Raw genomic sequence first — 26,159 nt, forward strand, 5'->3', positions numbered from 1 at the left:
GGATTGCCCTGATGAGTTTATGAATAATACAATACTGTACTGGGAATTTGTCTTGATTCACCGTAGATTTTTTCGATTTACGCTTAAGTAGACTCGACTATATACCTCCTTGAATATAATCTATGTTTCATCGAGATACTGGATCGGTCAATATGCGGTCATTTTACCTGTTTTCTTGTTTTAAATACTAAATACCGTAATCAAAGTACTCGAAAGAAACAATTAGGGAATCAAAGAACCAAGAATATGTGGAAAATACTCTTTCAAGCTCCAGAAAAGCTGTGAAATCCACATAACATTCTGTGGCCGGCGACAGAGCAGCTCGCAGCTCGCTGTGGCCGGTGCTTCCCCCGATCTGATATGTCTTTCCAACGGTATAGAGGACATGAAGTTGCAAACAATTCCATAGTTTGTTATTCTTCGTATAGCTGAATAGCTGTGGATTGGATAATGCCAGGCTGATACAATCTTTCCTTTCTGTATCAGGTCTATGATGAGTCCGCGATATACGGTTATATACACATTTGATTATCGTACTGCTATACAATACATACGACGTTCAAGATCCTCAACATCAATGGAGCTAGCACTCATTTCCACGATGAGAATTGTGTCGATGAATCTATGAATATTTCTATGCTGTAGCAGCACTTGAACTTGACACACTGCAGATGTGCTGTAGATGTAGAATAAAGGGAACGATGTAACCTAACCTAACTGTAATATTGGTAAAATGTGGGGCTTTGTTCCCACAAATTTAATTTTGGTCACGTTTCCGATCCTATATAATTTGTATGTATCTCCACCTAGGTGCCGTTCTTCCAGGTTGAAACAAATAATTTACGAATGAGATGCATGTCGCAGTCACTAACGATGCCGTGTTAGCCAAAGGATACTTGATTACTTGGGTGCAAGGATCGTTTTGTATCGCACGTCGTTGTTAGATCAAGCTGCTAACCGATGTGGTGGGCATAGGACGTAAATGTGCCTGCTATATAATTAAATTGCTGTTACAATTTTAGATAACTCCAGATACTTTGCGTCATCTAATGCAGCACCATCGATCGATGCGACATCAAATACATCGCCATCGATCGATGAAAAAATGCCTATGCCAAGCCTGCGAATTGGCCAATAGGCATGATATTTGTGCAGGGAGCAATGGAATGTTCCCCAATCAATGTTCAGGGAACAATCTTGATGACACAGACAAGTCCCAATCGTTCATTATAATTCGACATTTGAATGCAGTGCAAATACTTATAGCCGTGTAAAGTGCATCTGATCTCTCGTGCCCCTGGGTGTTTTCTGTGAAAAGCATGTATTAGACATATTGCATTCATGCACTTACTTGTATATGAATTGTGAATGATTGTAATCATATCTTCAATTGCTTCAGATTTTGTGAAATTGGTAACGGAATAAACAAACTTTTTGTATGACGGTTTCTTTATGTAGAAAAGGAAAGGGGGGCAGGGAGTCAGGTTATCTACGTTTGCGTCACTAATGGGCTTGGGCGATAGAGATGCCAAGAAACTGCAAGGCTGTCGAGTCTGCACCACGGTTTTATCTTTCCACGCAATCCCATTGCGTTGATCGCCTTGCGTGGAGGCTGTGTGGAGTGGACACCAGTTTTAATGTAAAGGCGTTTGTCTGACCGAGCAATAAGATGTACGCTCATACATTACTCTATCAAATATTTATATAGTTTCTAGGAAGTTCAAGGAACGTATGTTTCGGTGTTAGTTTACAACGCACCGCCTCAAAGTACTTTTTTTCAATAGTCAGTGGGAATTGAATTCATTTCTACAGAAGGTAAACACGTGTAAAGCTGTGCAAATTTTGAACCCATCCCTAAACTACTCAATAAAGTGGTAATGTAACTTACGTACGTGCGATAATATTGGAAGTCGTCTATACAAACCTTGCCGCCAGCAAGTTCGTATTGATAATGAAGAAGATCTACTTGACTATTGTCAAATTGGATGCAAAGGACCGATTTTGATCGAACTAGATATGCGAAAATCACGAACTGGCCATGAACTCGTGGCCGGCCACGATGAATTCCTATGGCCGGCCATGAAATTCACTGTGGCCGGCCACGAGACAACGCATTTTCATGGCCGGCCACGAGATATTCGTGGCCGGCCACAAAAAAATCTGTGGCCAGTAAGTGGCCACGGGAAAGCTGAGACCCCTACTGGCTTAGAGGGAACATTGGTCACAAGTCAATTTGACTTTATAGTTTTGCGTCGAGTCCAAGTCGAGTCATTTTCAAATCTCACCCGAGTCAAGTCTGAAGCCAAGTCAGGGAGAAACGATTGAAGTCCGAGTCATAGCGTTAAGATTCGAGTCCGAGTCCAAGTCATAGTGTTTACTGTTAAGAATCGAGTTCAAGACATATTCAACTCACTTTGTAAAACTCTTGGGTGGAATCGAATGCCTCGTATTAATAATATACTCATTTTTCTCGGTGTAAACATGTTTTTTCAATCAGATAAAACACAATTTTTGGGACCATTTTTCAATTATCGGGCCTGATATTCGAGACTTGAATAAGTCATATAGAATTTGTCGAGTCACATGACTTGGTCCGAGTCAAGCGAAATGACTCGAGTACATATCGAGTCAATAAACAAATCGACTCGAGTAAGTCATTTTCCATTTTCAAGAATATCCATTTCTATTTCAACGATATCCGATGTTGCGTGTACGGGCTTGTTTGGAGTCTCGTCTGTTAGTTCTGTTATTATAGCCTTGCAAAATATGTAACGACCCTTTTTGAGAGCTGAATTGCTTTTTATCCAATTTGCGGTTTTTATCGTTAGTCCTTAGTCGATAAAGTTATGAAGTTAAAGGTATAACTAATACCTTGTCAATACTTTCTGTCAGAATATGAACCTGGTAGAAAAGAACAAGAACATTTTGAAGTGGTCAAGCATATTTTATCCAACAAACCGATGTCCCAAATCAGGTCACCAACACGTCTATTGAGAGGATGCTTTGTTGACTTGAAAAAGGTCATTTTTTCGACTTGACTCGCGAAATACTCGTCTCCACGTATAATCGGTTGGAATTGATCTTGTTTTAGTCAACTTTCAAGGTAGATCAAGAAATAACATGTTTTTCACTTGCATGTCGTGCCGATTATTTAAACATTATATTTAATATTAATTAAATAGTTCTACGCATATGCGAGCCATTCAACGCCCTGTTGAAGATATAATTAACTCGATATTCGTTACTCGATTCAGAATTAATATCGAGTCAGTCTGTACTCAATCACCTGGCAAAATGCAATGATTTGAATCATGCCTCGTACTTTGAAAATTCGACATGACTTTGTGACTTAACTCGTGACTAGATGTAATTTGACTTCACTTGACTCGAGTCACCTTCAAAACTCGAGTAACTTGACTTGACTCGAGTCAAATCGTGCAATGACTCGAAGGTGGGGACCTGATCCAAACATTGATATACACATAATGAAACTACCTGCTTGTATACTTTGTATTGCATTTTTCAATTCGTTGTATTCCCCTCCGTCTTGAACGGATGTCCTCACGCAAGTAACAGGATATTCATTCGTCTTCAAGCTTACAGACAGCGGTCCGGGATCGCATTTTGCCAGCTGACATCCTGGCCGTGCTTTACACAGCATTGCTTCGTGTTGGTCAGCAGCCGAAATGATCACAAGTAGGTATGATGCGATTATTCCACACGCGATCCGCATTTCAACAGAGGTGGTCAAAATTGTCAGCGTTGAAAATCAAGTCGAAGTAGAAATAACGCTAATGACAACTCAATTACAAGTAGATGTAGCAATGTACTGGAGGTGCCAAAACAATTTCGAGCGGAAATAGAACATTAAGGCATTTAAAGTACTCAAGTAAGTAGTTTAAAAAAGTCAATTAGGTCTAGTCGCAAAACATTTGCAGTTATTCCAAAGTGGGTGCTTTCGAAATTTAATGATGTATCGTCGTAACTAACATAAAATGACTAATGACACTACAAATAGGTGCAATTTTCAAATATATATTCAGTTATCGTGATACAAAATCTATTTCACGCGGTTTTCATAACGATTTCACTCACAAAAGTTTCGAAAAGTAGATTTGATCGAGGTGCCGCAATTTTTTTCGACATTGCAGGGTGCGTCTTTTTTATTGACGCAAAAGTAGTAATGACAATACAAATATATGGGTGACATTATCGAAAATATATATTCAGTCACTGTGATGAAGGGGTTATTTCGACTTGTTGTTATAACAATTCTACACCTAAAAGCGATGCAAACATATCTCAAAACTTGACTAAGCAGTGCAAGCACGCAAATCCTACTTGAGTACGCCGATAAAGTAGAAGCACTTATTTATTGGCAACCTATGCATTTCAAAGATTATGTAAAACAGTGTTACCTTGTCGCCACCCCCCCCCTCCGGGGCGATTTGAATTTTCAATGGGGAGGAAACGCTCAGAGGGCGATATGGGGGGCGCTTGGCTCAGGGGGACGGTATGGGGGTCGTTGAAGAAAAATGGCGTCGCAGTAGAGGGTGCAGTAGGGACATATGATTATTTAGTAGTAGAAAAACAGTTCTAGACCCTATTGCCCTGAGTTCTCATGGCAAATTAACATTCGACAAAATCTGTCAAATCTCGGAATTTCTCGAAATATATGCCGACAATGTTTGTAACATGTTTACATGTCAGAGTTGGATCAATTACAATAATTCAGATTAATTACAATTACAATTACTCCCTTGCATGCTTCAATTACATTACAATTACAATTACTCCATGCTAAAAATATCAAATTACAATTACAATTACAATTACTGTTAGACATGTAATTCAATTACAATTACAATTACGGTTGGATATGCAATTGATTCGGTAGAGAGGTGCCCTTTGACAACCGTAGCGACGTAATTAGCAACAATCACAAGCTATTCATGTTTCATTCATGATACGTAGAATACCCTTTAATTTAAAAAAATCGAACATTTTCGAACTATTCCCAATCATATGAGTACTGAAAAATACAAACACAGAAAATTTTTTAAGCGATTGCTAACAACCAAAACTTTGAGCGACTGGTAACTAGCAACGAATAGGATATAAGACAGGCAATGAAATGTAATCAAACGAAGCTGAGTAAGGCAAATGAAATGTGTTCGGTAAAGCATCAGTGATAAGGATGATACCGATAAGGTGTGTAAAATTTAAATAAATGAAAAAAAAAAAGAAGCTCCTGATAACTGCATTTAGCAGGGGTGGCCAAACCGCGGCCGTAGAAGGAAATTTGTGCGGCCGTGGACACGTAATCCCATTAGTATGTGTTGGCGGCAGACATGCCACTCCTGGGTTTTTCAAACATCACCTGCGTTTCTGGTTTTTTTCAACATAATGTTTGTCAGGTCAGTTTTACGCTCGAAAATCAATTATTAGATTAGTAAGATCATAATGTCGTAAAATGCACGTATTGCAGTTCGCAAATGTCCATAGATTTCGCTGTTATTGTAACGGCTGCGTCTTGAGAGACTGTTTCACTATTAAAATCAGAGGCCTTGCGATGCGATCAAGTTTCATTGAATATTCACTGTCAGGTCGCAGAAAGTTGGTTCTTAGAGCAACTCATCGGAAATGTTTTCTTACAATTCAAAACGATTCAAGACGTTAATGCTGGTGGTATCACTTCAAGAAATTCGTCGCGTATAAATACATAACATGTAATTGTAACTGTTTAGTGCGGAGGGCTGTTCAAAATAAAACCTTTTCCTTCAGATTTCACTGGCTACTTGATAAAATTGTTAGGTTGGTTAAAAACAACGCTGCACACCAACTTTGGCTCAATTCCAACCAGTAGAAGCGAGAATCGTGCAGCGGAAAGTTTCGAATTTATCATTAGAAAATTAAAAAATAAATTTTCAAAATTTTTCTGTCGACCCCATGAAATTGTCAGGCTGTCGGTAGAGATGATGCATGCCCAATTTGACTCAATTCCAACCACTAGAAGCGAAGTTATAGCAGTAGAAAAACTTCTAATTCAATGATTTTATAATAAATAATTAAAGAGTTAGTTACCGTAAATACTATTTTATTCAAATCCAAATTTTTCTACTGCAATAACTTCGCTTCTAGTGGTTGGAATTGAGCCAAATTTGGTGTGCACCATCTCTAGTGACAGCCAGAGCATGGTATGGTATGGAATGGAATGGGAATCGTCCATACTCCATACCCGCCCAATCGTTCCATACCATACTTGACACTTTTCCATACCATAGCAACATTCTTCCATACCATATTTGATACTTTTTCCATACTTTTGCGACTTGACCAACCTCTCAAGTGATATCATATTTTTGATGTGTGGAAATGTTCCGGCGTTTATATTCTAATTATTTTGGATGAGACTATCCATTTAAACAGCCCCGATGCACCAATGATATCCCCAGTTTCTCTATATCAGTGCTTTTCAACCTGTGTGACGGTTCGCACTTGTGCGAATGACGAAGGTGGTGCGAATGAAAATCCAGATCAAGTGCGAACAACGAAGCTGGTGCGAATGGCGCGAATGAAAATCCGGATCAAGTGCGAATGAAAATCATGATTAATTGTTAATTTTTCTGACGTGGAATAATTCAAATAAACCTAATAGGAAATTTAACGTCACTGTAACTTTTGTAGTTGCGACGCAATTGTAAAAACTTAATACGACGCACCAATAATCGTAGTTCTCGCAAGCCGTAGTGAAATAATATTCTCGCACTATAATTATTACGTAACCAAAAGCCTGGTTTGGAAGCTGCTGTAGTGGGCAGTGGCAGACATACAGTATATCAGCCCGTCTGAGCCTGCGACAGGCTGGAAAAAGGACGTCTGATTGACTTTCTGCATTCTTTCGCTAAACAATCATCATGATATTTTCGTAATAACTGTACGATTAGCGTGAGGCATGAGTATAGAAGTAAATACCATCATCACCGTTTTACATTTGCAAGTTACTGTAACGAAAATTTTTACCCCTTCAAGGGTTAATAAAGTATGGACCGTAAAGGGTTTAATTTTGGGTGAAACGGTGCCAGAGCTATCCGTTACTATGTATGTAATATTTATTGAATTTAATTTGAAATCGCGTGCGTCAGACATGTTTTGTAGAGCTTAGTTGGGTAGAATTGTGGTCTGCGCGTTCTGTATGTCATATATGCCCGTAAAATCGTAGCATACAGCTGTAATATATGTGCGCGATAGGTAGAGCTTGTATCAAAGTGCTGAGCCAGCAAAAGACCTGCTGTTTTGGGCGGAACATTTTGGGGCCAGCGATCATTTTCCCATTTTTGATCCATCGGTACCACATCTCCCCTACATGTTAGCTTCAAACACGCTTATACTATGTGTAGATAAAATATAAATGCTCCAATTCTACGCATACAGAGAACGAATTTACCCAAAACACGCGCGAATCGGTTTTTATAAGCACATCACTGAAATAATTAAAACTGGAGTCGCCAATCTGAAATTCCACTCGTGATCGGAATTATGTCAATCTCGTTCAGGATTTCTGTGATGTTTAGCAGTTGAAACCTTTCAAACCGTGTTGGACTTGAGATCGGGCTGTCGCACCAGAAATTAAACATAAAAAGGAATATAGAAAGTATCTACCTTGGAACAGTGGTTATCAAACTTTTTTAGACACGCCAATATGATGGTGAAAGATTTCGCGCCCCCTTATCGTCATATCACAAAACGCAACCAGGTTGCTAACAAACCTAACGGATAGTTTGATGGCATGGTAGGTTACGGCTATGGACGAAAGATTTTTAAATGTGAAATTCAGGCTAAATACAGAGCAAAATTTATGAAACTGATGTTAAATCGCGCGGAGCGCAAAAAAAATTTTCAGTTGAGCTCAGCTTTGCGCGCCCCACTTCTGATGCTTTCACGCCCCCAGTTTGAGAACCACTGTCTTAGAACTATCACGGTGAAATAAGAACCGATAAGAAACTATTTCGATTTTTAGAACGCATTTTATCAATATTTAAAAAAAGTTTCTTTAGACTCTCGCGGGCCGCACAGAACGGTGTTGCGGGCCGCAAGAATAAACTTGCATATTTATTGCCATAGCTAGTCATTGGTCCATGTTTATGCGGATCTGATACACCCCAGTACACCCCATCTGAGTGGTACACCCGTTTAAAATTTTGATACACCCTAGTAGTAAGGGCAATTTATGGAATATCTCACAAATCTGTTAACTATATTGTTACCAAACAATTTCTTCACCAATATGTCCGTCAAGGTCTCTTATAACATGTGTTAAAATGCTGAAGTTCAACTCTTGTGGGAAACCCAGAATAAAAAGCTGTTAAATTTGACAAATTTGAAAAAATAAAAAAAAAAATAAAAAAAATTCTTTATCGCCTATAGGTAACTAAAGATGGGTTTAATAATGGTTTTTCATGATTCTCAATTGATTTTTAAAATTTTCATTTTACTACAGACTGTTTTGTGGAAAATATATGGCACTAATGGCATAGTTATACCGTCAGAAGTACACCGTTCAGTAATTCGATACCAAACGATTCAACAAATCCGTATACTGTATTACTGGATAAAACAGACGTACATAGGATGAAAATCAGTATAGTAATTTCTCAAATACAGTTCTAAGCCATACAGCATGGGCTAAAACGGTATTTTGTGCATCATTTCATTCTGTAAGATGCACGCAATTGTACCGAAGTAAAAAAGCGCCAATGAACGCAGCACGGCCGTGTGTGAGTTCATTGTTGATGGTTACTGCATGGTTCATTGCTGTTTCACCATAATTTCTGATCCTTGGCTCATGGATCGGCTTGGATCAGCCTCTCATCTATCCAGGTGACACACTATGAGCAGCGGTGTGGGTTAATTATTTTAAAGCCAACGATTCTGAGCTTCAACATTCCAATTGGAATGGTTGGATGAAGAGAATCAATGGTAATGATGCAAAATGCACACACAGATCGAGTTGCTTCCAGTTATTGAAGGACACCCTAATGACCTCAAAACCATCTTCACCAATCTTAAAGAGTGCACAGCTGCACACTGCACATAGCGCGCTGGGGTTGCTATTGTGACCGTCGATCTTCCGGCTATATACATAAAATAAAAAGCACAGACTAGGCTTGTAACTAAGTCACAAGGTTCCGAGTCACAACTCAATCTCACTTTTATAATTTTGACTCGAATCAAGTCGAGTCATTTTCAATTCACCACCGAGTCAAGTCCGAGTCCAAGTAAGCTATTAGAGCAGGGGTTCTCAACCTGGGGGGCGCGCCCCCCTTGGGGGGCGCGGGAGGCTCTCAGGGGGGGCGCGAAAAATTGACGAAGTCAGTATAGGGGGGGCGCGAGAAATTGACAAAGTCAGTATAAATTGTACGCGTCTGAACATGTGTTTCACATCCATTATGAGAAGACGATTAATGAAGATGAAATTTATTCCATATTCAAAAAAGCTTGCAAAATACAAACTCTAGCAACCGCGCTCAACGGAGTACAGTCTGATTTCAACTTCATTTGAGCAAATTTTTTAAATTATTTGGAGATATAGAGAGCAATTCCCACGTGTAAGTTATTCATTGCTTCATAGCTTTGACAGTAGCCTAAATCTTGTCGCGCTGGGCAGCTCCTGTTAGTAGCTTGCGAACTGCACTGCCTAAGACAGACTTAGATGCAACATAGGTTGCCGGGTTTCGCCCTCAATTAGGCTATAAATCAACCCAATTTAATTTATTTCCAAAACTGATCAAATTTAGCCTGGAAGGACAGAACGACGCCTTGCTCTCCGTACTCTCTACCAGCATCAGGGTGACCTACCTTGAAATTAATTAATGGATGTCTTGTTCAATGTTTTTTTTGTTATTTTCAAACAAGTTTGGAGAAATTTGTCAGCAATGTAAAAGACTCAACAACTGGAATGCAGATTCAAAATTGGCGAAGGATATACCTTATATATACTATTAGATCAGGGGTGGGAATGGGCAGCCTGCGGCCGTAGAAGGGAATTTGAGCGGCCGTCGACGCCTAATTCAATTAGTATGTGTTGGCGGCCGTAGACATGCAAATTACAATTACGAATTCACTTCCGCATTTTCGAGAGATTTTAATTAATCTTGAAATTTTCTTCGCCCTCCGCGCAATTCAACAAGACTTCATTTTTCGATTTTAATGAAGTAGGGCCCTTCTTAATCTGAGCCGGAATGGGAATCGGCAAAAAATAACAATTCGTTCGCGGCCCTGAAAAATGTTCGCGCTCCGCGCGACAATATGCACCTCCCGGCAACTATTCATAACATTGCCACTCGCAATTTCGGTGCGTACAACAAGCCATTGTGAAAAGTAGAATAGTCCGGAGTTCAACGGGAATGGATATGGACAGTTTATCATAGGAATTTTGCGTCTAGATCGTTCATTGCGGCTATGCCCAGGAATGCGGCCTTACGCTACATAAGCAATCGAAATGCGGCCATGATTATCAAAAACGTTGCCCACCTCTGTATTAGATGATGTGCTCTTTTTGACATGACGATAAATGCAAGGGGGGTCAGGGGGGTGCGAACTTTTTGACCATCTCCAAGAGGGCGCGTGTCAAAAAAGGTTGAGAACCACTGTATTAGAGGGTCATCATCGTATTTTGACTCGAGTCCGAGTCCAAGTCATTATGTTCAGTTTTTAATTCACTTCGGTCCAACACACCTTCTTCAACTCCGCCCGAGTGATATAGAATGGCTCGCATTCGTAAGATATACAATTAAATAGTATATTCATATTGAAATAAACCCGAATATTTTCGGCTGACACTCCTCAGGGGTAGGGGAGATGTGGTATTGATGGATCACTGGGACCGAAAATACTTGAAAAATTCTCCATGATAATTGCATGATTACACTCCGTGAATTTGTCTACAATTACATGCTGACAGAATCTTTCCTCACATGCAAAAAAATTCGACCTGCGTGAGTTATGGGGTCTGTGACGAATGATATACGTTTTAGGGGGTGTAAAGTAAATTTGGATCGACATTTGCATTTTCCAATATATCACCTTTCAGACTAACAAACCCGCCATAATTTTTGATGTTAAATGTAGGGCTTGTATCAGGGTATATAATGGCACATATTTTTTTAATCAATACCATCCTCGAGTGGACTATTTTCAAGTCAATTACAATATTTATGGGGTGGGGGACCTATGGTACCATAGTCAAATCAAGCAAAATAGATGGACCAGCTAATCACTTAACAACAGAAACACGCCTACATATATCGAGGCTGTATATCATAGTTACCTGTGGTGTTTTATCGCTAATACGAGGTATTTGAAAGTCAAAATGTCGATTTGCGGGTAATATGTATGTGGCATTAATTTTGTAAGTTTGGGCGTAAATTAAAACATGATTTTATGCCAACATTTGAGTTGATATAATCTATTTTATTCTTGAAGGTCGCGACGAGACATTCTTCATTGGGTTGCTGTAGCTTAGATTATTGTACACAACAAAACAAGGTAACAAATTTGAGGTTTTGAGCGTATTTCTCCTAGGTCCCATTGTCGTGTGCGTATGGACCAACCGGGTGGGGACCGATGACACGTTCGAGCAACAAATTTTAAACGTTAATAAATATTTTTTGAAAAAGCGGATGTTCATGAAAATGTCCGCGATAGGTAGAGCTTGTATCGAAGTGTTGAGACAGCAAAAGTTCTGCTATTCTCGGCTGAAGATTTGGGGCCAGAGATCATTTTGCAATTTTTGATCCATCGGTACCACATCTCCCCTAATCGTCATCAACTAGTAGAGAATTACCCCTGACGAGTGTCAGTCGAAAATATTCGGGTTTATTTCAACGTGAACATACTATTCAATTGTATATTGAAGTTCTGTACCTCCAAGAAGCTCTTAATTATAATATGGTAATTTTCCTCAGTTCCAACAGTTTCTGGTCCTATTTTCATAGAAGAAATACCAATAATGTGGTACCTTTACTATTCTTCTATGTTATAATGAAATGTCTGTCTTGGCCGTCCTAGTCTCGAGTCATATTACTTGGTTCGAGTCATGCACAATGAATCCAGTACAAGTCGAGTCAATACCAAAATTGACCCGAGTCGAGTTATTTTACGCATTTGAAAAAATGACTTGAGTCAAGTCGAGTCACCAAATCGTGTCTCGAGTCGAGTCATAACTCGAGTCATTACAACTCTTAAGCAGACCAATTTACCAGTCATTCCAAGGTTGGGAGGTTCTCACCTATATTGAAATCTTGTCTTGGATCAATTGGTAACAACATGGAAGATTCTGGGCTACTAGATGTGATCCAGTGGATCTATGCCGGAAGCACAACAGCCAGCCACATAATGGATGGAGGATGTTCTGACAAGACAATCCGCGATCACCGCCTCATCGATGCAGCTATCTACCAACATACCATGAAAATTGCCTCAACTGAGGATGAGCGTGGTGACATGAAGTCCTTCATGAAAAAGGTGGCTGATGGGGAAATGGGAGCCAGACCAGTAGTGCGAGCGAAGGCTTGAGGAAACGTTCAATCGATTCGCAAAAAGAGGGCGAACACCTGTACTTTGGGTGGAGTACCACAACGTGGTAGACATGCCCAAGGTCTTTATCGGAACAGGGTGACTCGTAGACGACAATGGGAATCTGTCCTGCATTGTTATCAGGATGCTTCACAGATGCTGGCCATCATCAGTGGTTCTCAAACTTGTTTCGACAGACCCCTTGATGACAGTGAAATATTTCGCTCCCCCCTTACCGAAAAATATTAAAAAGAGCAACCAGATTGTTTGCAATCCGAATGCAGTGTTTGGTGGCACGGGAGGTATTATGGCTATTGAGACACTTCTCAAATATGGAATTCCAATTCAATACTTTCTTAAACATAACCTTGTGCAATGATAGCATGTGGCACATATACATTTTAGCGATTTTGGTGCCTAACCTCTTCTAATACCACATTTGAGCTTAGCTCAAACAGCCTGACCATAACCTAAATCAAAAACCAATGACAGCTACACGCATTTACCAGCTACACTTCAATCAAGGATGTCATCTCATTAGCGCAAGGTTCTGTATCACTCAAAATCTAGCATATCAGTGTGCGAATGGTAAGGCGGAATTTCAAATCGAAATATAGGCCTAATTAGGATTATTGCCAATGTTGAAACTTGGAAGTTTCAGCATAAATTAAACTCATTCCGATTAAAAAAAAAGCATTTCCCTCAGGTGGCTTCGCGCCTCCCTTCAGAAAAAAAAACAGAGGATGAACAAGGCTAACGTTGGAGAATTCTCAATTGCAACCCACTGGACTTGACTAACCAACAATGCTGTACCCTCGTAATTGATGGTGGATAACTTGTGTACATGGTGGCGTGGGAACAACGTTTAACATGACAGGGAATTGAAAACAATTTCCTGAACTACCTGCAGTATCTGAGCCGTTGCTTTCAGAATGTCATTGTGTTCCTTGATGGTTGCAGCAGTTCACCAAAAGATACAACATGTTCTCTAGGAAGACAGCGGCAGGAGTGATGGAACCAGAGACACTACCTCGAACAGAGGGTGCAGCTGTACAACGTTCACTCCGCGCGTACCTGCAGACCCGGGATTGGATTCTTTTACAGAACATGTCTCCGAACCCCAGCGATTACGGATGAACAATAGGCGTTCATGGACATGGACCTGTTTGAACACTGGAACCCATGGCTCCTGACGAGCTATTGCAGTTTACCGGCTGTAGCCTAATTGTCATAAAGATTGCGACAACCGGATATGCAGAAGAATGAGGTTACGTGCATTTCGGCCTGTGGAGTATGTAAAGGCCTTACATGCAAAAATTGCAGTCAGGATGATGTTGATTCTGATATTGTTCATGAGAAATAACTCTTCAGTAAACATAGCTACGTGAAATAAAGGCTATTTTGCGAACAAATATAAAAATGTGTGTGGTGTTTTTCACAAAGCGGAGACTGCAGTGAAATATAAGCGTTAACAATTAAGTGAGAATCATAAAAAAAAAAAAACATTATTAAACCCGTCCTAAGTTACTTACGGGCGATAAAAATAAAGTCAATTTTTAATTTTTTTTCAAATCGTCAAATTTAACAGCTTTTTTAGGGGGTTTCCCACAAGAGTTGAACTTCAACATTTTAACACATGTTACTACACATCTTAACGAACATATTGATGAAGAAATTTATTGGTAACAATATAGTTCACAGATTTTCATAAGTTTCCCTTACTATAGGGCAGAGGTGTCAAACCTATGGCCTGCGAGCCACATCCGGCCCACCAGACGATTTCATCCGGCCCGCGAAGCAATTATGAGTAGCTTGAAAAAGGCTTCATTCATTCAGCAAATTTGTAACAAATGTATAGGAAATACTTTCCATAAGTAATCCTTCAAGACAGCAAATGTCGAGCATGTTCAATGTATTCTTAGGTCACATTATATGCACGCAACTGCGGTGATGTGGTTTCACTCTAGTTACCATTAGGAACAGGTCGGTGATATTGGCCCCCAAATTTGAGAAGGCGAAAAATTGCACACCGAGTTCCAAGTTCTCTGGAAGAATCAATCAAAAAGTGGTTATTCAGTATTCACAGAGGCGAAAACGCCACTATGGAACCATTATAGGTGGTTACTCGGGCCTTATCAGTTACGCAAAAATATTATTCGAATCTGTGGTCGCACTGCTGTGTCACTTCCGACTCAAAAGGTCCCCGGCCTCCAGAGAATCCCAAATCGCGATTCAATAATGACACACCACATTCAAATGTCCGAGTTTACGGTTAAATCTCATGTATTCCTCACAACGCATACGCAGGGCTGACGCCAGATTTCGACTGAATCGAAGAGAGCATAGAAATATGCCAACTTATATCGTCGTTAGTGTCACTGTTTTAACGTTTTTGTGGTAATTCCATTATTCGCGAATAAAGGTATTGCTAGAACAGTACCCTATTCAAGTGAAAAACAAGGGTGAGGTAACATTTGTAGCCGTATAATTGGTCCGTCCAACGAGCGTTCTCAAGGATTGAATCCGACCCGTGACGCAACTTGAGTTTGACACCCCTGCCCTAGGGTGTACGAAACACCCGGTTGAAGAGCCCTGCTCTGAACTGCAGCCTGTTTATCATTGTACATAAGAAAAACGCTCATGATTGCAGTAGCGCTAATGAAGCAGCCTTCACAATAAGCACATGACACTGTTTCTGATAGAACTTATCCGAGGTCTACTGCGGGATACGTAGTAATTCTCATCACCGCGACAGGGGAGAAACAGAAAGTCACTACACGGATAATGTAGATGGGCGAGTAACGTTACTAGGCAATGTAAAAGTATGGTGGTATCATCAAGCCTAAATAAACACTGCATCAGGTGAGATTAAACTTTATTCTCGATTTTCACATAACTGGAAACGTCGCTGTTGCAGCAAATTGTACCAGTACCAGAAAAATGACTTTACTCGCGTACCACGAAAATTTTCTCCCCAGGGGTACGCGTACCCCGGTTTGAGAATCCCTGCTCTAGACGGAGTCATACAGCATCTGGTTTCCGCAACCGTAAATACTAGGTTCTATAACTACACTGGAAAATCATCACTACACGGAAAAATAATGTAATATGATCATGTTTTGTGGCCGTCATGTTTGATCACTCGGTAATGACAATTAGCGAATAACGATGTGCTCATCATCGACATCTTAAACAGTCGCACACGTCTATTATGAACCAATGCAAATTACATTGCAGACTCCATTCGGGTTGAACAGACTGATTTCAACCATGAATGACACTTCAATCGTGATTTGCTTGGAAAACAACTTCTTAAACCTGACGACTACTACTGTAGCATTATATAAAAATCGGATTTGCACGCCCAATATAAAATTAGCCATACACGCTACAACACTTATAGCCCAATTACAAAAATATCTCAGCAACTGATTTTCTTCGACAGAGCAGACTAACAAATGTCAAATTCAGTCATATTTGGTATCAAATGTCATACGATATGCTTTTCGTAGCCTCAAATAAATCGCTGTATTGTTTGATTTTGCCCGAGGCCGTGTTGATTCCGAATATGCGAAAGCTGACAAATATCGCTAAACGGTATGAAATGGCTGCAGTTGAACCTCGCCAGTTCATCCCTGTGTTTCAAGTGTGCTTGACTTTGAAACCAGATATGTGTGTCTTGCCGGATGAAAATATGATTATGACTGTTATTATCTAGCTAGGGGAGATGTGGTACCGATGAGACACTGGGACCGAAAATACTTGAAAAATTATTCATGATAATTCCACGATTACACTCCGTGAGTTTGTTTACAATTGCATGCTGGTAGAATCTTTCCTCACATGCAAATAAATTCGACCTACGCGAGTTATGGGGTCTGTGACAGATGTTTTATGTTGGGGGGAGGGGATTGGGGTATAAAATAAATTTCGATCGACTTATACATTTTTCTTTGTAATCTTCAACACGAACAAACCAACAATCATTTTTAATGTGAAGTGTAGGGCTTGTATCAGGCTACGTAACGGCACTTATCTTTTGCATTCAATGCCATCATTGAGTTGACTTTTTCAATTCAATTACAAACTTTGTGGCGTGGGGGGTCGAAGATAACATGGCCAAAATCAAGCAAAATAGTTGGACTAACTAATCATTCAACAACAATAACATGCTTACATGGGCTATAGGGAGGCTGTATGTCGTAATTACCTGTGGTATTTTATCGCATCTCTCATCTCCCGGACGTGTCAGTCCAAATCCCCGATCAATAAAACTGGTACATGTGGATTCCTCGTTAGGCGCTCAGCATTTTCGAGATCGCATGGTATGTTGGTGCAAGATTGGGAAGCCCCACAATGGTATCTCTGTACCTTCCTTGTCCAGCTGCATAAACAGGTATGCACGTAACGTGTGTATGCGTGTAATGAGGCGGTGTAGGCTATCTGTTGCAAAACATCAAGGAAAAAATATAAAACGCCATCATATTCCTATTTTGCAGCCATCGCAAACTTCAAGTATGATATTGCAGGGGCCGACGTTCTTGCCGCCGATTTATCGGTCACGACTTCCTCCACGACTACAATCACTGACACACCGTCGACCCTCGTAACACAACGGACAACTACTACGATTCGGAACGAAAAAATGAACGATAATACCACTGATTCATCCATGGACGATAGTACTGTTGCTTCAACAACTAGTTCTCCAACTATTACTGCTTTAATTCCTACCGGTACCACTACTCCCACAAGTAATATAATAAATAATACCGCTAGTACTACTGGTGTTACTATCATGCCTACAACTATGATGCCTGATACAACTCCAATGGACACTCCAACACCCAACCCGCGCCCGACTGCAATACCGGTAGTCAAAACTGTCGCTACGCGAAGCGATGATGTCACTGTAGTTGTGTCGACACCGGATGCGACAAGCACATTAATGACAACTGTGAATATTGATGTAGCCGTTACGTCTGCTCTACAGCCAAGCACGAGCAGCTGGACATTACCTGCCGCAGAAATTGACACGACAACTGATACCGGTGAAGCAACAAGTAGTGCCAAGCATTCGGACGGTGTCACTTCACCAGAAAATAAGAGCCATGGTCACGGGTCCACATTTACGAGTCCTACTATTTCGTCGCAGTGGTCGAGCGCTTTATCATCCACAAGTGAAAACGCTGGTGAGTTTAAATGTAAATTCACAATGTGTATTTACTTTCTAGTCGAATAGTCAAGAATAGTAATGAATCATAGACATTGTGGTAATTGGGCGGACGTTATGATTTTGACTGACGTGGTCAAAGTAGTTAGTGATGCTAATCAAGTTACTTTGGCAGATGATCCCCAACATCTATATGAAGTCCCAAATTAAAGTCGTATCACCCATTCTAATCAAATCTGAACTTCTATATACCTCGATATAACCTATAAACGAGGGGTACTCAATCATCGTTGAGACGAAGAGAAATAATTAATGGTCAGGGCCACATAGTACAGCGAACGTATGGCAATTGCCAACTCATTAATCCGCGTATTTCCAGAAGTGCTAAGTAACGAAGCACTGCTACTTGTAAACAAAATCGCTTATTTTGTACGATTTGAATTTTGTAAAGTAGAAAGTAGTATCATCATGTAATTGCATCACGTTCGGAACGGGATTGGCATGTCGGTCGGGCCACATCGCGGTAACTGAATATATCTTCGAAAAAGACACCTATTTATGATCTCAGTGCTCATTTTGCGTGAGTTGCTAAGATGCATCTTACCATTTAGTTGAACCGTTGAAATTATGCGACCCCTTGTTCAAACTATACTCGAAGTGGTTTTGATATCTTTTGAACATCGTTAATTGGTTACTTCTTAACTTGTGGTCGAGTAGAAATTTGTGGCGAGGCTTCTACCTAAGTCGCAGCGCTCACTACTTTGACCACCTCTGAGTAGCCGTAACCCTATTTGGGCCTTATTCCATATGAACTCCGATATTTTCGGAAAGGTTGGCTTCATATTATGTGGTTATTAACGAATATATCCATGTCTTTCCCAAGAAATGATGTAAAAATAAAGATGTGCTCGTGATTCACATTTGAGTTGCACAACGGATATTCTACTGCCCTGTACATTCAATAAGTGCGACGTGCTTTCATTTGATATGCAACAGGTAGTAGCGAAAACAATGCGACTGGCATTAAACAACACGTCTGGTGGATAGTGCTTCTGATCGTAATCCTAGTCATCGTTGGAGGACTCATTTGGTGGAAATTCTCGAAGAGGTTAGTGTTGCAGAGACCAATGTACAGTGGAGCTGTTATAAAAATTAAAATTTGACTGGCTACTATATAAAATTGTTAGGTTGCCTAAAAGCGCTGCACACCAATTTTGGCTTCAAATCAACCTATATAAGCATTTCTATAAGAACAGAAAGTTTAGATGGACTGAATAAAAATTAATTTTATGAACCTTTTTTAACTACAACTGAGTTGCCTGAAAAAACGACGTAGATAATGGTGAATAAACTTTGGCTTAATTCAAACCAGTTGAAGCGACGTTATTGCAGTAGAAAATTCGGGATTCGGAAAAAATAGTATTTACTGAGGCAAAATCTTTCCATATTTATTAAATAACTTCTTACAATAAATACTATCTAAATTGTACAGATGTGATACTTCTGTCTTTCCGAGTTGTAAAGTACATTTTGCCTACATGTGCTAACTAATTACTCAAATACTTGTGTGTCTAGACTACTTGCCTTTCTACTTCTCAGTTTTTGTGTCGAAACTACTCACTTTTACACATTTTAGTCTGGCGTGGTATAACGTAATTTTGGGATATGCTTGCATCACTTTTACTATCGAAATTTCCCGTGACAACGAAGCAAAAGAGTCATTGTATCACAGTAACTGAATATATTTCCGAAAATTGCACCAATTGGTAGTGCCATTAGTCATTTGGCGTTAACCGTGAATACGCATCTTGTATTTTCAAAATGGACCAGGAACACCTGTTACATTTGAATGCCAAACTTGATTGAGTTGAGGCATCCCTTTAGTCAGGGCTGTAAAGTTGGCTCACTCCGACTCCTAGCATTTCATTAATACACCGATTCCAACTTCAACTCCCAAATCTTGAAACACACTGACTGCAGCTCGCACTTCAATTTTGACTGAAATAGCGCATGTTTAAGTCAAATGTTTTTCCGTACCTATTAAATATTAACATCAATCATATTGTCATTATCAAACTATATGTTGGCAGACTCGTTATTCTTCATTTTGACATTGCCGAAATTCGCATCGCACTTAACACCTAAGTGATCAATTTTAGATATATTTAATCTGTTACCATTTTACGTACCTAGGATTCAATAACATTTTAATCGGCATGAGTGACGAATATGAATACCGCCGTGTTTTGGTGAACTGCAAAACTGTTGCTTAAATGCAGTAGAAGTGCAGTGATAGCGCTTGTGTGTAGGAACTCTGTTATCCGTTGCTACTTTGGTACTCATCCAAATTCGAATTAGCCTTGTCTGCCAAGTTACGGAGTAAATCGCCGGATATTGGAAGCCTTAGTAATCCGAAATAAGGAGACTCACAGTTGAGTTTAGGGAAGTTCCCTTCACCGCACCATTACTCTCGGCCAAAGATGAGAAATTAGAGCACCCGACTAATTTGATTACGCCTGTTGTCCGAATTACGGCAAACTGGTCATTTATAGCCTTAGCGACTTGGGAAAAATGGAAATAGCTTATGAATGACTATTGACTTGTGTGCTGTTTAATCTATAAGAATTAATAGCCTAGGCTTAACATATTTTGGAGATCTATAAAGAGGACACTCAGAAATTTGAGACTTGCAAAACCGGAGAAGAATTCTCAAAAACCGGTGACTTTTTCCCACTTTGTGTTCGGTTGACTAAAAAAAAGGTCATCTTTCCGCTCAGAGCTCAAAATACCGTTTTTCTTTCCACATTGATAGGTGGATGACTAAAAAAAAAAAGGTCAACTTTTCGCTCAGAGGTAAAATCACAGTTTTTCACTCCGAAATACCCGCCGAAGCGTCACTTCTGTGCTAATTTGCTCTAAATCTGACCTAAATTTTCAAAAAAGAGGACAAAATCTCAAAAATGAGGACAAAAGGGCGTCCTCCGAGGTCACTTTCAAAAAAGTCAAAAAAGAGGACGTATGGTAACCCTATAATAGCCGCAAGACCTGATTTTTTCAGTCAGTGACAGAGCTCGTTCTGCGCAATAAGCAAAATGATATGAATCGAGATATCTTCCTTTCGGTCAACGAATCTCTGTACCAGCGGTTCTCAACCTTTTTGTGTTCGCGGACTCCCTTTGGGTCGTCACGGACCAACGGACCACCCTTCCCGAAGTCTTAGTTCCAATTTAGCTCAATTATTATCGTACAATCGTCATCTGTCTTGTGCAAATGGTAGCTGTAGACTATAGTAATGAACCGCAACAAAATGACTTTTGAAAATAACATCCTACTATTCATGCAGAAATTGAGTTGACTTTTATTATTTCAAAGTGAATTTTGCAACTGCATTTCTTGAAATACGTGGTCGTGTCTTAAAAACCTGCGCCTTCGACTTGAAATGAACGAGTGCCCAAAATCCGTTTCCACAGAGAGAGTTATTGGCGAATGTAATAATAACGCGTAATGCTTCTGACGACACTTTTGGGAGTGAGCGCAGCAAATATGACAGTGAAGTTGACAAACAGATTTTTTTAATGAACATCAGAGGTGGTCAGTAACGAAGTACTTCTACTTTTTGAAGTACTTGAAGTAGATTTTGTCTACTCACACTACTTTTTAAGTAGTTATGATTTTGGACGACTTCTACTTCTACTTGCCAGTTTTCAGTTTTGTAGGCAAAAATAAGCGTAGAATACGTACTTACTTACTTACTTACTTGTGATCCACCACTCCTACTTCTACTTGAGTAGAAATTCCGGCGTTACTTCTACTTCTACTTGAGTAGCGACGGTGACTACTTTGACCACCTCTGATGAACATATAACGTCAAGCTTGGTCATTTCTATCTAGCACAGGGGTGGGCAAACTACGGCCCGCGGGCCGCATGCGGCCCTCCACGCCGTTCTGTGCGGCCCGCGAGATCGAGTCTGAAGAAACTTACTAAACATAATAATAAAATGCGTACTAAAAATCGAATTAATGCGGGACTTGATTAAACTTTTTCTTAGTATATTTCTCCATGATAATTGTAAGACAGTGATTCTCAAATTGGGAGGCGCACCCCCTTGGCGGCATGAAAGCATCTGAAAGAGGGCGCGAAGCTGGGCTCGACTGAAAAAAAAATTTGCGCCCCGCGCGATTTACATTATATTCATAATTATTGCTCTGTATTTAGTCTGAATGGGGGCAAATCTTTTACCATCATAAGTGGGGGGCGTGTCTTAAAAAGTTTGAGAACCACTGCTCCAAGGTAAATACTTCCTATATTATTTTTTATGTTTAATTTCTGGCGCGACAGCCTGATCTCAAGGCCCACGCAGTTTGAAAGGTTTCAACCGCTAAACATCAAAAAAATCCTAAACGTGATTGAAATAATTCGGATCACGAGTGTGATTTCAGACTTGCCACGTCAGTTTTGATTATTTCAGTAATGTGCTTATAAAAAACGATTCGCGCGTGTCTTAGGTGCATTCGTTCTCTGTATGCGTAGATTTGGGTATTAATATTTTATCTACACATAGTAGAAGCGTGTTTAAAGCTAGGTTATGATGATGTCAGCATTGTGTGTCCTGGAACAGAACCAAAAGTGGAATTAGTAAATTTCTAAACAGATCGCTGCTCATAGATTTAAATTTCAATCCAGTTCTAAGAATCGGGACAACTGACTTTCATCTCTACAGTTTTGACAAATTGGTTATTGAGGTCGACCAGCCTATAAAATCTCGCCACCGTTTCTGTATAGCGAGTACAAATTCATCAAAGCAATGTTTGGATTGTTTTAATTAAGCATATATATTATCTCTATGTCCTCACTATATAATCAAACATCAATATTGCGTTTTGATCTATAATCCCAATTTCATATAGTGCGGCCCGCGAATGGATTCAAATGTTGAATGCGGCCCGCGAGCTCAAAAGTTTGCCCACCCCTAATCTAGCAGCACATTTTGAAGTCATTATGGAAAATGGTTATGTATGTCACAGGAGAAAATGGATTTTCGTACACATTTCGAAGTCACTGTGATTGACCTTACTAATCCAACTTAATATTTTTTCCACAATCGCCAACAAAACATCTTAGACGGCCAATCTGTTGATGTGAGTTCTGCCAGTGACGAAGCGAAACTGCCTCGTTATTTTCCTAAATTATAAAAGAAATTAGGTTATCAACTATTTTGTAAATTTAGAGGCCTCGCGGGCCCCCTAAAAATGCTTTTCGGACCGCCGGTTGAGAACCACTGCTCTATACCTTATAGCACCACAGCTTTCGAAATTAATCGAAGGTTTTACTATAGCATTTATATTACGCAACGGAAATCACCAGAGTACTCTTCTGTAAACAGCTAATTTATAGACTGCGAAACTATTCAATTTCGGAAGCAAGTGATTTCTAATGCCGTGATCCAACATGGCACTACAAATGACATGACCGCTAAAAACATGCATATTGCCAAGAATCATACTGAGACGAGATATAAATGTTATATTCGTCTTGACAGCCATGTCAAAACACGGTCTTACGCATCACTGGCAATCAGTATATGTCATAGGTTGACCCGTGCTATACGGAACTAAGTTTGAGCCATCCAAACTCTCCATCACGAATTATAAAACCATTGTACAATGTACATATAATAATATTTGTTGTTTTACAGCCGCAAGAGACTGAAGTTTCATAGTGGACGGTCATTGCCAGTGGCGAGTGACGAAATGAGATTATAGAGGAACGTTCGAACTTCGGGAAAATTTACATGTTGACGTTGAGCACCTCATGACGTTGCGGTCTAGTTTAGTTGAATGCTACGTGTCAGTCTTCTTTTTACTCTGTCTATAGAAATTGACGATTTCGATTTTAAAAGATCGGCCTGGTGTAAAATGAACGATGACGATATATGTCGAAACATTATCAATACCAAATACGCCTTCAACTGATATCAAACTCGTCAAACCTGGATTTTTAGGGTAAAAACGTAAATTTATTCACTTAAAAATGATGAGAACGTTTCCATTCCGTGAATTATGGCTGTTGGGAAGGTTCAATCTCGGGAGGTTTGCCACCGCCTGTACCTAATCTGTGGCGTTTCATCCGTGTTTATTTCTTTATAATATAATATTATTTATCTATCATTTAGATGTGTAATGGGAGAACTAATTGAGTATAGAGCCCGGCCGATTATCGGTTCGCTACATGTTATCAAGTCGACATCACACTCTGAAATAATATCGGTATCGGCCATGAGAGCTAAGAAATATGGGTTATTTTTGTGTGACGTCACAGCATGGTAGTAAGAGTCATTGAACTATAATCTACGACCGATACACTGAGGATATTGATATATTTATTATGGATTACAGGCGGAGGTGGTGAATGTATTCGCCGTTGGCACTCAAGTAGAAGTACCAGTAGCCAATTCCAAAGAAGTAAATAAGGAAGTATTTTAGACCTGGTTTTGACTAAAAACTGAAAGCTGTGTACCAAAAGTAGTTTAAATTATTAACATTTCAGTAATTAACACGAGTAGGAAAACCCATTTGAGTACTCTGAATAAATATTCGTTGCTGACCACATCTGGTTACAGGCCATGATTTTTCAATATCGGGTGCAAGTTACCAGTTTTATCTCTATCGGCTCCAAAATCATGTCTCGGTCAGGATCCAGTGCGTACATGCCAATGTCTTTTACGCACAGCAGATTTGATTTTGGATTTTGATTCGTGCGAATACACACGCCATTAAACGGAACTTGCATCGGATAGATCGATAAAATTGTAGTCGCAATGATATTCTCTACAAACTGAAAATTTGAGGTGGATGAATTTCTATCATTAACACATTTGAAGAGCTTCATGGAGGTACAGAACTTCAATATATAATTGAATAGTATATTCATATTGAAATAGACCCGAATATTTTCGGCTGACACTCGTCAGGGGTAATCCGCAGCAACTATTCGAGAATTCAAGAGAACATTGTATATCAACAATGGTATCACAGAATATGACGTCACCAGCATGGAATTTCGAATGAGAGAGCGTTCAATGTACTATTTTTAGGTGGTACTTGAACTCCTTTTGTTGAGAGAGTTTGGGTTGGTGTATTTTGATAAAAGTCGACTCCAAGGCCCACAAATGTTGATACATCCATTTGTATGCTTTGGAGTCGACATTTATCAAAATACACCAACCCAAACTCTCTCAACAAAAGGAGTTCATGTACCACCTAAAAATAGTACATTGAACGCTCTGTCATTCGAAATTCCATGCTGGTGACGTCATATTTTGTGATACGATTGTTGACATACAATGTTCTTTCCAATTCTCTACTAGTTGCTGAAGATTACCCCTGACGAGTGTCAACCGAAAATATTCGGGTTTATTTCTATATGAATATACTATTCAATTGTATATTAACAGATTTACAGAATTTTGCACAAACAGCATATACTTCATCAGCGGTCCACCACAAATTGATCAACCTCGAAATAAATTTCTAGTAAATTTCAGACTGATGAGTATGAGCAATTCGAAATCGCATAGGTTGACATTAAAAGATCCAACTGAACGTCGGCAAGTTGATGAGTAGACACGGTTATTTGGATGCGTTTCCACCTCATAACGCGAGATATAGCCTATGCGCTCAGTTGTGTGGTACATCTTGCTCAAAATTCCCTAGCTAGCTACATTCCTGCAATCTGCATAGATACTTCGGGTGGTCGCGAAAATCCTATTCTTCACATACGCAATTTCCCATTGAGTCACTGTACTGCATTCTACGTCCAATTGAAATATTAAAGTTGTCATTTACACCTGTTTATGTTCATTCGTACGCATATATTGCATTTATTTTCGCGGAAATATGGTGTCCGACAAAATTGTCGTATTGTTGCCATTACGACTCACTTATGGACGATTCCCGTATGATATTATATATTTACGAATACTAAAGTAATATAAAGTCAATATATAACAAGGTACCTATATACAACATGTATATGTTCGTATTCTGCACAAGTGGTAACTGTATCGATTCTCTCAGCACATCGGTTCCCCGGTTGCAATCTTCTTTGCGAAGAACTCTGGAAGCTTCACTCCTCTTTCGAAAAACTGAACTACGTTGCTGCAGCATCCGATACAAGCCGCAAATGGCAGGCATATGATGTAGAACATACTCATAATGAAGGCGATGGGCCATCCGACAAATATCAAAAGTAAACACCACACGACAGACCAGCATACGTTTCCCATCTTTCACGAAGCTTGCTTGTAGGCTAATCCGCGTATATCCGGAGAGTATGCGCAGAATGTGATGTCGCAAATAGTCGCTATCAGGTCACTTATTGACGACTCAGACAACAAAGAGGCTGGATTTA

The 26,159-nt window shown here is 39.8% G+C and overlaps 2 protein-coding genes across 3 annotated transcripts in view; one reads left to right on the plus strand and one right to left on the minus strand.

Moving 5' to 3' along the window:
• Nucleotides 1-16,810, minus strand: part of LOC145452823 (ficolin-2-like) — a 65,649-nt gene extending 48,839 nt beyond the window's left edge. Inside the window, exon 1 of one of the 2 annotated variants that reach the window (XM_080330969.1) lies at nt 15,535-16,810. In XM_080330969.1, the coding sequence (XP_080187095.1) occupies nt 15,535-15,601 (67 nt within the window). In that variant the 5' untranslated portion in view covers nt 15,602-16,810. Of the gene's footprint in view, nt 1-3,495; nt 3,888-15,534 lie in introns of those variants that run through there. The other variant, XM_080330968.1, reaches the window with a different exon arrangement.
• Nucleotides 16,811-16,819: 9 nt separating this feature from the next.
• On the plus strand, nt 16,820-24,532 carry LOC145452826 (uncharacterized). The gene is made up of 4 exons (XM_080330972.1): nt 16,820-16,972; nt 17,076-17,768; nt 18,746-18,857; nt 23,446-24,532. The coding sequence occupies exons 2-4, from the start codon at nt 17,222-17,224 to the stop codon at nt 23,510-23,512; spliced, it is 726 nt and encodes a 241-aa protein (XP_080187098.1). The 5' UTR covers nt 16,820-16,972; nt 17,076-17,221; the 3' UTR covers nt 23,513-24,532.
• The last annotated feature ends 1,627 nt before the right edge of the window (nt 24,533-26,159 follow it).

Source organism: Botryllus schlosseri, chromosome 12, assembly GCF_051294905.1.
Source record: "Botryllus schlosseri isolate E-star chromosome 12, Bs_hap1, whole genome shotgun sequence".
In the NCBI taxonomy this organism is placed as follows: Eukaryota; Metazoa; Chordata; class Ascidiacea; order Stolidobranchia; family Styelidae; genus Botryllus; species Botryllus schlosseri.

Bases quoted from the DNA above. Each gene is read 5' to 3' on its own strand.
- LOC145452826 (XM_080330972.1), top strand. From the start codon at position 17,222: ATGAACGATAATACCACTGATTCATCCATGGACGATAGTACTGTTGCT. The intron at 17,769-18,745 runs GTGAGTTTAAAT...GATATGCAACAG, and splicing joins ATCCACAAGTGAAAACGCTG to GTAGTAGCGAAAACAATGCG. The intron at 18,858-23,445 runs GTTAGTGTTGCA...GTTGTTTTACAG, and splicing joins TGGTGGAAATTCTCGAAGAG to CCGCAAGAGACTGAAGTTTC.